Here is a 14426-nt window from a genome sequence, read left to right as displayed (position 1 = left end):
CATCAGCCCTTTGGCCGTGAAAACCTTTTTAAAGATTGATCATTTCAGACAATGAATCAAGGGGACAACAAGTAAACAAAGCACTGCACAAAACACACATGGGGAATACACAGGCCCTTTTAAGAGAAGAACCATGACATTATTCCTGTTTTATTTCTAGCCCCCTAAAGCATGAATGGAGAGAACGGATGATTTTTTCTTAGCCAGATGGACATCGTTTGTATTGAAGGAAGAGGGTATGAACACTTTTAGAGAAACTTGATTTTAGTTTATTGATTTGATTCCGAGAGGATTGGAAACAGATATTGAGATTTTTATTTGCTCATTCCAGTTATTAGAAAAAGATTTAAGTGAAAATAAATTATACCAATGAAGCATTTTTTTGAAGAAAATGTGACAATTGAGTTGTTCTCAATGGTTAAAGCATGTTTCTATGCAAGGAATTCATACAGGGTTTGAAACAACTTGAGGGTCATTAAATTATGACAGAATTAAAAATTTTAAGTGAACTATTCAAATGGCTGATTTATTCAGGAATGAAGCCAATGAGACTGTCATTATGAATCATTGGCTCACTCGATTCGTTAAAAAACACGGGATTCGTTCAGTAACGTTGCTCGGAGATGCACAACAGTTCTGCAGTGGCTTTTCTGTAACAACTGTTTTTATTGGTGAAATTGAAATTAACAATATTGTGTGTAAAACGTAGCACAAAATTAACTTCTTGTTTATTGAACTGTTGTATAAAATCAATTTCACATTTGCAATCGTGCAGATACTCGGATAAACACAGCTTTCTTGCTTGTGTGATATTGCTATATTATATAATTATAAGACAAAAACCCAGGGGCATTTTCCCCCCCAATATCTTGAATTGTAGGGGCATTTAACTGCATTCTAATAGACTTCATCACAAAGCCAGTCATTGCCCTCCATCATGTTCGTCACTAAGCAACTGTGTGCAATGTAAGATGATGTACAGGTCTGAGCCGGGGTTGTGTGCGTTAAATGCACTAATACTTTAAACGCGTTATTTTCCCCATAATTAATCTTACCAAATTAATGCGTAAAATCGACAGGTCTAATTGTAATGTACATATCTATGATATACAGCATCACACCACGTCTTATTGCCATCTTCTTCCAGACTAAAGGAATGAGGTATGATTAACACTGATTGGCCAACGCAGTTGTCAACAAGAAGCTCCTTTCAAACCTTTCGGCACGCCAAATTTCTCTGACCTGCAGCTATCCCTGTCTCCAGATGCAAAAACATGTTGTTTATAGAAACCTTTAACGCTGTTGGCTGACAACAAATCACATTTAACTAATCTTAATTTAGTAGGCATTGGTCAACCCTGTTTCACCAAGATCCACTCACTTTAAATTGTCTGACCTTGCCACTGGTTTAATGTTTCTGGGTAGTTGCAAAGGTATTCTGAGTGCTTTAGCTCAGGCATTTGCTAATGTGTTGTAGCAAAATTCTTCTCAACAAGCTACAAAAGTGTTTTTAGTGATTTGGTAAAGAGGATAGTTCACCCAAAAATGAAAATTCTGTCATTAATTACTCGCCCTAATGTCGTTCCAAGCCCGTAAGACTTTCGTTCATCTGAATTTTTCACAAATGAAAATCTTTTTGATGAAATCTGAGAGCTTTCTGTCCCTTCATTGACAGCTACGCAACTACTGCTTTTATGCTGCACAAAGTTCATAAAAGAGATTGTTAAACGAATCCATATGAATTGAGAGCTTTAGTCTAAATTTTCTGAAGAGACACAATCGCTTTATATGATACAGATTTAATGTAGGCTGTTATTCACATATAAACATTCATCAACTCACACATCAGTTGTGGTTAATGGAAGCTCAAGCAAGTTTGCTTGACGTATGAGAACCAATGAGGTTCATTCTCGTGTTACGCAGCACATTTGAGCTTCTGCAAGAACCAATGAGGTTCATTCTCGTGTTACGCAGCACATTTGAGCTTCTGCAAGAACCAATGAGGTTCATTCTCGTGTTACGCAGCACGTTTGAGCTTCTGTGAGAACCAATGAGGTTCATTCTCGTGTTACGCAGCACATTTGAGCTTCTGCAAGAACCAATGAGGTTCATTCTCGTGTTACGCAGCACATTTGAGCTTCTGCAAGAACCAATGAGGTTCATTCTCGTGTTACGCAGCACGTTTGAGCTTCTGTGAGAACCAATGAGGTTCATTCTCGTGTTACGCAGCACGTTTGAGCTTCTGCAAGAACCAATGAGGTTCATTCTCGTGTTACGCAGCACGTTTGAGCTTCTGTGAGAACCAATGAGGTTCATTCTCGTGTTACGCAGCACGTTTGAGCTTCTGCAAGAACCAATGAGGTTCATTCTCGTGTTACGCAGTACGTTTTAGCTTCTGCGAGAACCAATGAGGTTCATTCTCGTGTTATGCAGCACATTTGAGCTTCTGCAAGAACCAATGAGGTTCATTCTTGTGTTACGCAGCACATTTGAGCTTCTGCAAGAACCAATGAGGTTCATTCTCGTGTTACGCAGCACGTTTGAGCTTCTGTGAGAACCAATGAGGTTCATTCTCGTGTTACGCAGCACGTTTGAGCTTCTGCAAGAACCAATGAGGTTCATTCTCGTGTTACGCAGCACGTTTGAGCTTCTGTGAGAACCAATGAGGTTCATTCTCGTGTTACGCAGCACGTTTGAGCTTCTGCAAGAACCAATGAGGTTCATTCTCGTGTTACGCAGTACGTTTTAGCTTCTGCGAGAACCAATGAGGTTCATTCTCGTGTTATGCAGCACATTTGAGCTTCTGCAAGAACCAATGAGGTTCATTCTTGTGTTATGCAGCACATTTGAGCTTCTGCAAGAACCAATGAGGTTCATTCTCGTGTTACGCAGCACGTTTGAGCTTCTGCAAGAACCAATGAGGTTCATTCTCGTGTTACGCAGCACATTTGAGCTTCTGCAAGAACCAATGAGGTTCATTCTCGTGTTACGCAGTACGTTTGAGCTTCTGCGAGAACCAATGAGGTTCATTTTTGCACATCAAGCAGGTTCTGTTGAGCTTCTGTTTATGTTCGCTTATCAATGTTTATATGAATAAAAGCCTAAATTAAATCATATACCGTTCAAGTTTCTTCAGAAAATTCATATGGAATCGTTTTACGATCTCTTTATGAACTTTTTGAAGTGTAAAAGTGGTAGTTGCGTAGCTGTCAATAGAGGGACAGAAAGCTCTCATATTTCATCAAAAAGATCTTCATTTGTGTTCCGAAGAGGAACGAAAGTCTTAAGAGTTTGGAACAACATGAGATTTCATGAGAACAAGAAATTTGGTGAACTAACCCGTTTAATCCATTCAGAACACAACTGCCTATAGCAGCATGCTAAAGCACTCAGAAAACAAATTGTACGTCTGATTACTTGCAAATGTAATAGCACACTTCTCCTCAACAAGCTGCACAATTTGAGGTATCATTCAGCACAAACATGAATTATACAGCAAAGTTCAATACCTAGTTAAATGTCACAGAAGTCACAGATGAATGCAGATCAATTTATGGCATTTTCAGGCGCAAACAACATTAGTTAAATGGCATGGCACAGTTTACAACATGTGGTGTAGGCTACTAAGATACGAGAAAGAGAAGAAGAGGAGGATAAAAGGGACTGTTATGAGAACTATATGTCCAAAACAGCAGGAGCTCCGGCCTTAAGGGTCAGAATTTTTCTGATGTTTTTCACCAAGCGGTGATTTAAAAACATCAGAAAAACAGTTCCACATCAGGGCACGCCACGGATCGGAAAGACCTCTGGGATGAAGGTGATGTGCGAAAAGAGGTGAGAGAGAGTGAGAAAGTAAGAGAGATGGAAGCAGCAAAGCGTCAAACCCAGGCTGACGGAGATAGCTGTCTCCCAGAGCGAAAAAGTAGCTTTGATGTCGCAAAGAAATGTAAAAACAAGTTCACTTATGCAACGACTGTGATCAGAAGTTCTCTGTTTCTCTAAGTGGAGCAGACAAAGTGATCAAGCTGGCAAAATAAACGGCAGAGATATCCAAAGATTAAATGCTTATAACATGGATTATTTCTGAACAGCAGATTTGTTGTGGAGATGTTAAAAGTTTGGCAAGGACGTTAAATTAAATCTTTTTGGTTTCATTTTCCATTTAGCATGCAATAAACGTCAACATTTTAAATTCTTCATTATTTTCATTGAAAGAAAGCATAAATTATTAAGTAAAAATGGTACGTTTTATAGGATAGATGGGCACAGTCTCTCCCCATAGATAACTGGAGCGTTAGTTCCCGTTTTGCAATGCTTCAATTGCGCCATCTAGAGGAACATGTGGGGCAGCGCATTATGGATTTGTCTTCTGTTGTGCTGAATGTAGAGCAACCATAAACCTATATAGACAGTAAAAGACCTTATTCACAGCAGCGCCATCTTTGATTTTTTTACGCTCGGGAATGAAAGCGAGGCTGTGAGGGATAGACATGCATCTGTGCTGTACTGTTATTTAAAGTGTTTTTGGATTGTTCTGCTGACGAAACACTGCAAATATATATTTCCAAGAAATGTCAGTAGACAAAAAACTCCAGACAATATGAGCTGTGGAAAATGATAAGTGATGTTGGAGCTTTATACAGCTTTATGCAATGATTTATGAGACTACTAGGTGTCGCTGTTTACTTACGCTAAGAAAACAAGAACAGCAATGCAACTGGACATATTTTTGCATCTAATTGAAATTCTCTGGCAACCTTGATTATCTCATTTATTGATTCAGAACTTCAATGTCGGTAATAAAACACTCAAACATACATTTTCCATCACTCTTTCATGCACAAAACTAGGTCGGAAAAAATGTATCTTATACAGCACCCTTAGCATGAGCAGTACGTTTCAAATTATTAATTATATTTAAATTCAATTATAATATTATAATTATAATATTTTAACATAGAAATTAGTCTATACCGTAAAATAATAATAAAATAATAAATGTCAACCTAAGGTAAATTTAGGATGTTTTTTGGAACAAAAACTTAAGATGCTGATCTAATTTGAAGAAGAAGAAAAATAAATCTGAAAAATGACTGACTTTTGGATCCCACTGAATAAATTAAACTACATTTTGTGTTTTGAAATGTCTCTTCAAGGTAGTGTTTTGCTGCAGTACAGATGCTCCATCTTGTTCTCACCCTCGGCTCTGCTAATTCAGCAGGAAAAAAAAACTGTGATATGCTATTTTTAATCACTCACAGGAAAGTTTCACAGAGGAAAAGAACTCTGTACAAAATGTTTGGAACTACTTGAGGAACTGAACAGAAAGTGAGGCCAGTCAGGGTTATATCTGCACTATGCCGTCATCAAAAAGGAGGACAATATGAACGACAAAAAAAAAAGATCCAAAAATAATCAAAAATTAAGGTGATGTAAAAATATTACATTATTTTGGTATGAGAAAGTGGGAAATCTGATCCCCAACCAGTTATTCTTTCTTTAACATGGCATGATATATGGCAGAACCTGATTTTACCAAATGCAACATGTTCTATCAATCTTTCAAAATACCAACATTTTCAAAATTTATTCAAATGATTTAGAATCACCATGAATCTGGTTATTCAGTTTATTACTACTATTACAGAAATCATACCTAATGAAATGAAATAAATATAAAATATTTAATAAAAATCTAAAATAATTACTAAAACTTCAACTAAAATTGAAAATATTAAAAGCTAATTCAAAATATGAATGAATACTATAACAGTAAATAAATCATACTAAAATATCACTGGTCCACAAAAAGTGTATAAAACACAATAATGTTTTATTCGATTTTTATGCCATGTTGACCTTTAAAACTATTTATTTAAACTGTCTTCAAATACATGAAAGTTAGTGAGAGACTAAAATATGTAAATGTTTGTGAGAGAAGCACCAAACAGTCATTGGTTGGACAAACAGAAAGCCCCGCCCCAAACTCATGCCATTGGTTGAGCCAGGGTTGCTATGTCAGGCTGAGCAGAGCCAGTGTTTTTACTTTTCAGGGAACCTACAAACAGATTACTGATAGTAATATCTGCATATTAAACCAAAAAAAGTTGAAAATATTCAACATGAAAAAACACACTTCAACTCTAAACACTGCGGCATTTCACAGACAGCCCTCTGGTGACCTCACTACCCTGAGCGGCGCTGTCCTTGGTGCTGAGCGTCTAGCACTGCAACCGACAGTCTTTCCATCGCCAAAGCGAATAGACCCACAAGATGTTATACCATGTGTTTGCTGGCAAGAGACAGAAACAAGCTATGTTTGCAGTCAAAAAGTGCAGCAATAGACACAAACAAAAACAAGGGCAAAAGCGTCTCCTCCCTTACTTTCTCAAAGTACTCATTCAGGGTCTCGAGAACCAGACTGGTGGTTAATCACGGTTAGTATCAGGTGATGGGACCCAGATTAGTTGTCCCGGTCAAGAGGGCCGAGTGGGATCTGTTGCCATGACAGAGGTGAAGTAATGTGACCCGCATGAAGGATCCAACGAGATGCCAGCTCATGCTTTCACACTCATCCTCAGCCCATGTGGACACCCACAGACCTGCACATGCATGTAAAGCAGCAGGGAGTCTGTAGGGGTAGAAATGTAGAACATCACACCGCAAGCTCATATACAGCCATCCTACACACATATGTGCGTGTTTGTGTGGGTGTTTGTGTGTGTAAATGTGCGTAGAGGGAGTGAGGGAAGAAAAGAAGGCTTAACAAAATGAGGCCGTATGACAGCATTATGGTCGTGGGAGGCTCATGTCTCATCTAAACAGGCTGGTCCTTAAGCAGAAGAAGCTTATCAGACAACAGATTGAATTATTGCCCACCTCCATCTGAGTGTTCCTCAAGCCTCCGCACAGTGTTCAAAATAACTGATGTCTTTAGCTTGTTTTGCATTCGGATGAGATGAAACGCAAGATGAATTTGACGCCCTGACATTTGATAATGTCAAATTTGAACCTCCTGACATAGTTGGGTACATCTTTTAGGTCCAGGAGTTTCTTTCTTCTGTGGAACACAAAAGGAGATGTAAGGCAGGATGTTCACGTTCTTGTTTTTCTATCAAATGAAACAATTTAGGTGAGCTCTCATGCTCCAAAAAGAACAAAATAGCATCATAAAAGCACCATTAAAGGGATAGTAAATAAAAGCCTGAATTAAATCTGTGCATCATATAAACCGATCGAGTGTCTTCAGAAAATTTGGACTAAACCGCTCAATTCATATGGATTAGTTTTACGATCTCTTTATGAACTTTTCGAAGCGTCTGAGTGGTAGTTGCGTAGCTGTGAACAGAGGGACAGAGAGCTCTCAGTTTTCATCGAAAAGATCTGTATTTGTGTTCAGAAGATAACCGAAAGTGTTACATTTTTGGAATGACATGAGGGCGAGTAATTTATGAAATAATTTTCATGTTTTGGGTGAACTAACACTTTAAACTTGTCCATATGACTTGTGAAGACTTCTGAAATCACACGACAGCTTTCACAACATTGAAAATATGGCACATTAAAATGCATGCCACTATGTTTGATGCAAAAAACAAAGTCACATTTTTTCACATTCACAAATATCAAGACGACCCAAATCAGCATATTAGTATGATTTCTGACGGATCATGTGACTGAAAACTGGAGCTGGTCAAATAAATACAGCCTTGGTGAGCATAAGAGACTTCTTTCAAAGACATTAAAAAATCCCCAAAGTTGAACAGTAGAGTAAATTTTAGTCTGTTCACACAAAACTATTGCATGACTTCGGAAGTTGTATGGACATCTTTTTAGGTTCCTTTTATGATGATTTTTTGGTCATTTTCAAAGTAAGAGCAACCTGACATTTTACACCATCTCCTTTATGTTTCATGGAAGAAAGAAATCATGTATGGTTGAAATGATGAGGGGTAAACAGTGACAGAAGTCTCATATTTGTGTGCACTGTTCCTTTAAGAGCACCAGGAGTCATGGGAACAGCCCTAATAAAGTCACTGTCTGCTATAATGTGGAGCTCCTTCAGATGAATTAGCTGCCATCTTTATCTCCTAAATCAGGCCTGCTAAATGCCTAGCAGACTAAGAGCAGTTACATAAGATCTCAATTACATAAGACAGATTCTATGCCAGAAGTGGGAGGAGATTAGGATTCATTTCATTATTACAGAACTGCGGCGAACGATAAAAATCATGTCCTCCGAGAAAAGGCTACAGGAAAAGAAATATCTTCAGATGATCAGACTGTTCTCTCAGTTTCGCTCGCTCTCTCTTTGATGATAGTCTCACCGGATAGTCTCTCATTAGAAAGTTCAGTGTGGACGTTGTCATTACAGAACGCGTTAAAAGATAAGGGTACGATAATGATGATTCTGATGAATTAATTATGAGCGTTTCTCAAAGTCATCTAAGAACATATAAAGCAGCAACACTTATGCAATACACAACACTTGTCTAGAAGAAAAACAAAAGAGTAATGAAAAACAGAACACGGAAAAATGAAAGCCAGTAGGGGTGCTTGACTTAACAAGACAGATATAAATGCCCCTGATTTTTTGGCTTCCATTGTGTGCGGTTTTGGCAGCAGACACACATTAAAATGATTTTAATTGAGAGCTCATTTGCATCTGAGCAAACACACACACGCTGTGCTTTCATGCCCCAACACAAGCTGTTCACACAAGTTCACATACTTGTACACACACACACACACACACACCTGGTTGGAGTGACTCAGCAAAAGCAGCAGACTGACTAAAATCAGATCTCCAGATACCTGCTGTCTGACACGCTACACCATACTCAGAATAAATGAGGATGGATGAGCTAAACCAACAACTGCACTTCTTCTGGTGGTAGGGGTGGAGGAGGAGGAATTCACTGCGGTTTATTTTCAAATGCTGTCAGTGTTGTTGTAGCACCATATTTATGAAATGAATTATGCAAATCAGGTAACAACCAGATTTTGTTGTTACCTGATTTGCATAATTCATTTCATAAATGTGGTGCTACAACAACACTGACAGCATTTGAAAATAAACCGCAGTGAATTCCTCCTCCTCCACCCCTACCACCAGAAGAAGTGCAATCGAAAGCAATCTGCATGGACCGATTCTCAATCTTATGAGTCAATTGTGAGTTCAAAGTTACCAGAGAATGCAACAGACTGGCGTACTTGGCGAGAATGTGTTTTTGCAGCATCTAATTCACACAGAACGTGTTTAAAAACATGAGATGCAGGGCAGAGATGTGTTCATTAAAGGGATAGTTCACCCAAAAAGGAAAATTCTGTCACCATTTAAGTGTGCTTATACCTTAAGTTGTTCCAAGGCAAGCACATACATTTCCTTGTTCTTCTGAACACAACCAAAGATATTTTAAAGAATGTTTGAAACCAAACTGTTGTGGGGCACCATTGACTTCCACTATGGAAGTCAATGGGCCCATCAACTGTTTGGTTACCCATATCCTTCATAATATCTTGCTTTGTGATCAGCAGAAGAAAGAAATGTATACGGGTTTGGAACAACCTGAGGGTGAGTAAATGATGACAAAATGTTAATTTTTGGATGAACTGTCCCTTTAAAAGTGAAAACTTTTTTAACTTGAGTGCTGTGTCATGAGCAGGACACTGCAAAGGATACGAGATGCGTCCACCTAGTACACTTTTACATATAGAAAAACAATGAAAAACCAGCGCTGTGGAAAGCAGAAACGCGTTCTGTGTGAACGGCCCCTTTAGACTGAATGACCCCTTACAACACTGTCCAGGCACCTGAATCAGAAGAAAAGAAGGAATCTGTGTCCTGAAAAGAATGACAATGACTTGGTTTTTTTAATGCGGCACAGTGCCATTGCAACACATTTAACACCACGTATAAAAGTGGCACCACAATTTGCCTCTTTATTTTTTACTAAATACAATACAATACATGAGAACATTTACTGAAACCCAGATTAAACTTCAGTCCTAGACTGGGTTGTTAATCCAGATTTGGATTTTAATATGGATTTAACTCACCAGGAAACAAAGAAATTCTGCTGACTGCAAAAACCGGGGACAGCGAGACCATATGCCAAATGCAGAATATCTGGCCCTCATTGGACAGGAGGGGAACGAGAGGTGAGGAGAGCTTGAGAGGGGGTAAATGGCCCTCCAGACAATGGAGACTGAAAGACAAGGCTAATTAAGCAGGGTGTGCGTATGCAATGGGGCGGAAAATCAGTTATGTCCGTACGACAAACTCCAGGAAGAGTGAACACATGAGTGATTGCCGATTACACGCCTGCTATGTCTCTGTCCCGGCCTGAAGCATATGCCAGAGGTCATTACGAAGTGTGTGTGTGTGTGTGTGTGTGTGTGTGTGTGTGTGTGTGTGTGTGTGTGTGTGTGTGTGTGTGTGTGTGTGTGTGTGTGTGTGTGTGTGTGTGTGTGTGTGTGTGTGCGTAAATATAGGCTTAACGGATAAGAACAAGAGAGCAATGTCCGCGGCCTAAACCACTTACCGCACGTCTACCTCTCCCTCAGACTGAACTCCCCACACACTCCGACACACACAACTGCCCACGGTGACGTCACAAAGGCTCAGGCCGTTACTAAGCAACTGGATCACATCGTCATAGAAACTGTTGAAGGGGGGGGGCTTGATCAGTTTCTTTGGAAGGAGAGATCATAAGGGAGCAAAAAGCATGGATAAAATTAGCTTATGTCCAAAGTCCTGTCCTTTGTGAGGAAAGACAAACCAACACTGCGCTAGCACACCGCATAGTGAAGATGTGTGAGAAAGTCAGAGACGGACAGAAAACTCCAAGTCAGGGACGTTTGGAAAGTCTGTGCATGGTTGCAGACGATAGTACACAGGTTAGTTCTCCAGAAGCATTGCACCACAAGCAAAAGTCTGAGCCTGCACTCAGTAGAACCAGAAATGGATCCAGGATCCAGGTCAGTGGTCATCTGAGGGGACAAATCAGATGAGGCACAGAAAACTTATGTCATTCGGAACTATCTATATGCAAAGCACCTGAATCGATCAATAAACTAGTGATGCTTACCTACCGTGGATTCTAATGTGTTGTGGATAGTTGGCATCCCTGCTTTGTGGTAGCTAGGGTGTTCTGGGTGGTAACTAGGTTGGTTACTAGCTCGAGTCAAAAGGAATGACCCCCATCTCTCTGTTGTACTCATGAGGGTGTCGCAAATGCAATTCTGGCTAAAAATAGGCATTTAAAAGCTAAACTATCCACACACAAAAAAGTTTTACAAATGAACAATAGTAAGGTGGTTTAGCTGTAGCACAATGTTAGTTTTTATATTTCAAGAGCGATTATAACATGGACATCTCTAATAAACATATTTCATTCCAATAAGACTGCACATAATATGTGCGCAAAAACTTTATTAAATATTTTGGCTAATCTAATCTATCATTTCTGCTGATATTAAACTGATACTTTTATCAGCCAATAAGAATGTAGACTTCCGTTCAAAGGTTTGCAGTTGGTAAGATATTTCTTTATGTTTTATTAGGTTTTTGCTCACCTAGGCTAAAATAAATCGTAAATATATAATAGCAAAAATACTAATATTGTGTAATATTATTGTAATTTCAAATAGCTGTTTTCGGTTTTTAAATATTTTAAAATGTGTTTTATTCCTGTGATTGGAAAGTTGCACTTTCAGCATCATTACTCCAGTCTTCTGTGTCACATGATCCTTCAGAAATCATTCTAATCATTCAAGACATACATTTTTATGAGTGTTGAAAACAGTTTTGCTGCTTAATCATTTTTGTGGAAACCGTGATGCAGTTTTTCATGATTGTTTCATCTTCAAATCAACATAACCCACAGAATTCCACAGATCTTTTTTTCACAAAATCACTTCAGAAATAGTTTATAAATGACAATTTTCATCCTATAAATGCCAACTGCAGTGCTTTTAGTGAGGTCTCTCTTAGATGATAACTCACACAGCATTCAAGCACACACATCCAAGCACACACATTTATACAGAGCCGTAGTATGTTTTGCTCTAGTCTGGTACAACATCACTGCGTTTTACACCATAAAACCTGTCACAACCCATACTTCACTTCCTATAGTAAGACTCCAGAGAGAAATCTCACCATATGAAGATGGAATAAGACCTTGATCTACTGTCTCTGGCCTCATTATACAGGTTATCAGAAAGGTGCCATGAGACTCACGCAAAGACCCAAAAACCCAGATCTCTCGTGATCATGAGCTTTTTCCATTCATTCACATTTCCTTTCCACATAGAGACATAGGCTACATGCGTCTCACATGCATTCTAGCATCTGATGTCTATTTTTACAATCACGACAGGTGCTACAGACATCAGGCAGATGCTGGTTCTGGTATAATGAATAAATCACTGAAGACGTCAAGGCCTGTTGTCGGATATATGAATTCAGACTCGCATGAACACACATTTGCCATATACGACAACCAAGTAACCAACAGGATCTGTAGCTTGAAGAAACACATTTACAATTTTTAACCTTCCTCCCATGTGAGTGATCAGATTGCAGTCCATCTCCTATTCTTTGCATTTATAATTAGCTTTCCAATCAACTCCAGCTTTCATTTCTCTCTGCTTTCCCTGAAATATGCATCTCTGTTTGGAGTACATTTTACATTATACTGAACCAGGGCAGGAGATAAACATGATTTAATTCACAAACTGAAAGCAGAAATCCATATTTTTCTTTCATAGGGCACAGGCAGGTTCATTTACATATATTATAACACAGCTGAGAAATGCTAAAACTCATGGTTTGTTGAATAATATCCTGACTCAGGTCTATTACCAAACTCTCACTTAGCACATCAAATGTAATGTACATGGATTTTCTGAAGAAAAAAACAGAAATCCTTTTTTTTTTTTTTTTTTGGCAAACTTTGCAAAAGCAATATGATCCTTGCGCAAAAATGCTGCAATGATATAATACCAAAAAAAACACACAAAAAAAACAGCACAGCTCTGTTATGTAGAAGATAATGAATTACTTCATGCTTCAATAACACTGAACTTATCAAAAAAATTGCTTTAGAAATTGCCCACACACTCAGATTTACTTTTGTAATCCATCAAACAAAGCACAGCAACAATATTGTTGACATATCTGCTTCCACACCTGGATCCTGCATTCAAACTGAACAAAAAAAACAGGAAATTGTACTTGTACTTGTATTGCTTTGTTAATTGTACACCTGAACTTCTCCACCTCCTGTTTCGCTTGTTATGCGTTCATCTTTTTTTCTCTAACCCACATAGATCCCTCTGCTATCTCCTTTTACTTTCTCCCTTTGTCTCTCCTTCCTGGTTTCTGTTGCTTCTGTTCATAATTGTATCAGGACAAAATCGTGTGCTGTAACTGTGTCTGGCCAGGCTTGTTCAATAGACGGCTCCCTCGGGCCCGATCGATCCTTGTTCTAAAAATAATGCTAGCCATAATGCTCTTACTTTATCTGGATGGTGACCAGGGCTGTGATGCCTTTCTGCTATCAGATTATACCGGAGGGAGAACGTCTTTTTTGAATCATGTTTCATGTAACAACTGAAAGGATTTCATTTTATTTTTTAAATACATATTTGTTATTCAATGCAGCTACTCTAAAAAGCCAATAAAACGTCTTATGCACGACTGCACATTCTATGAAGCATCTGCAATTCCAATATGTCTATGCTCCAGTTTTCCAAATTCAAGGTGATTTAGAGGGTTTTCAAATAGAAAAGATGAAGTCTGAAGATCTGAGACACTGGCAGAGCCGCCAGCACAGAGATGAATGGAGAGAGGTAACAGATCCATGTGCAGATTCATTCGTTTTTAATGAATTTCAGCCAAATGGCGTCTCCTTATTTGCACATTTTACCTGGCTGAGCAGAGACACGTTCAGAGACGTTCATGTCAATGCCACTCATACACTGGAAAAGCTGGGCTTTCAATTTCAATTTAAACCTGGAAATAAATAGAACCTTTTAGGATTTAGATTCTGAATGAAAAACATTATGATGTAAAATGTATAAGAAAAAAAATAAGATTCTAGGCTACTATTCAAATAAGCACATTGAGACGTGTATATATGTATATTTATCATAGTATTTCTCAGAGTAGTCCGTTATGCACATGTGTGTGTCATTCTCCATGCGTGGGGAGGGCACAGCTGTTTCCAAACGGCACGAAAAGGTGGGAGGAATTTAAACGAGAGCATGAGTTATTTCTGTATGCTCTGAGACACACAGGTTCTCTCATTTTGAGTAGGCGTGGGCAAAGACACAGATTCCCATTCATAAACTAGACTCGATCTGCCATAAATCTGGCCGCAGGTTAGGCAGAGATTTCTGCGGTAGCATTTGAAATAATG

General features: G+C 38.7%; 1 protein-coding gene across 5 annotated transcripts in view; it reads right to left on the bottom strand.

Moving 5' to 3' along the window:
• dclk1a (doublecortin-like kinase 1a) overlaps nucleotides 1-14426 on the bottom strand; it is a 48947-nt gene that overhangs the window by 30604 nt on the left and 3917 nt on the right. The window contains exon 1 of one of the 5 annotated variants that reach the window (XM_079599595.1): nucleotides 6880-7006. The exons of 3 other annotated variants lie outside the window; for them this stretch is intronic. In XM_079599595.1, coding sequence (XP_079455721.1) covers nucleotides 6880-6885 — 6 coding nt within the window. In that variant the 5' untranslated portion in view covers nucleotides 6886-7006. Of the gene's footprint in view, nucleotides 1-6384; nucleotides 6500-6879; nucleotides 7007-14426 lie in introns of those variants that run through there. One more of the 5 variants, XM_079599596.1, reaches the window with a different exon arrangement.

The sequence above is a fragment of the Phoxinus phoxinus genome, assembly GCF_949152265.1.
Source record: "Phoxinus phoxinus genome assembly, chromosome: 23".
NCBI classification, from domain to species: Eukaryota; Metazoa; Chordata; class Actinopteri; order Cypriniformes; family Leuciscidae; genus Phoxinus; species Phoxinus phoxinus.
Note: the sequence above shows the minus strand (reverse complement) of the source record. Positions and strands in the feature narration are given on the sequence as shown.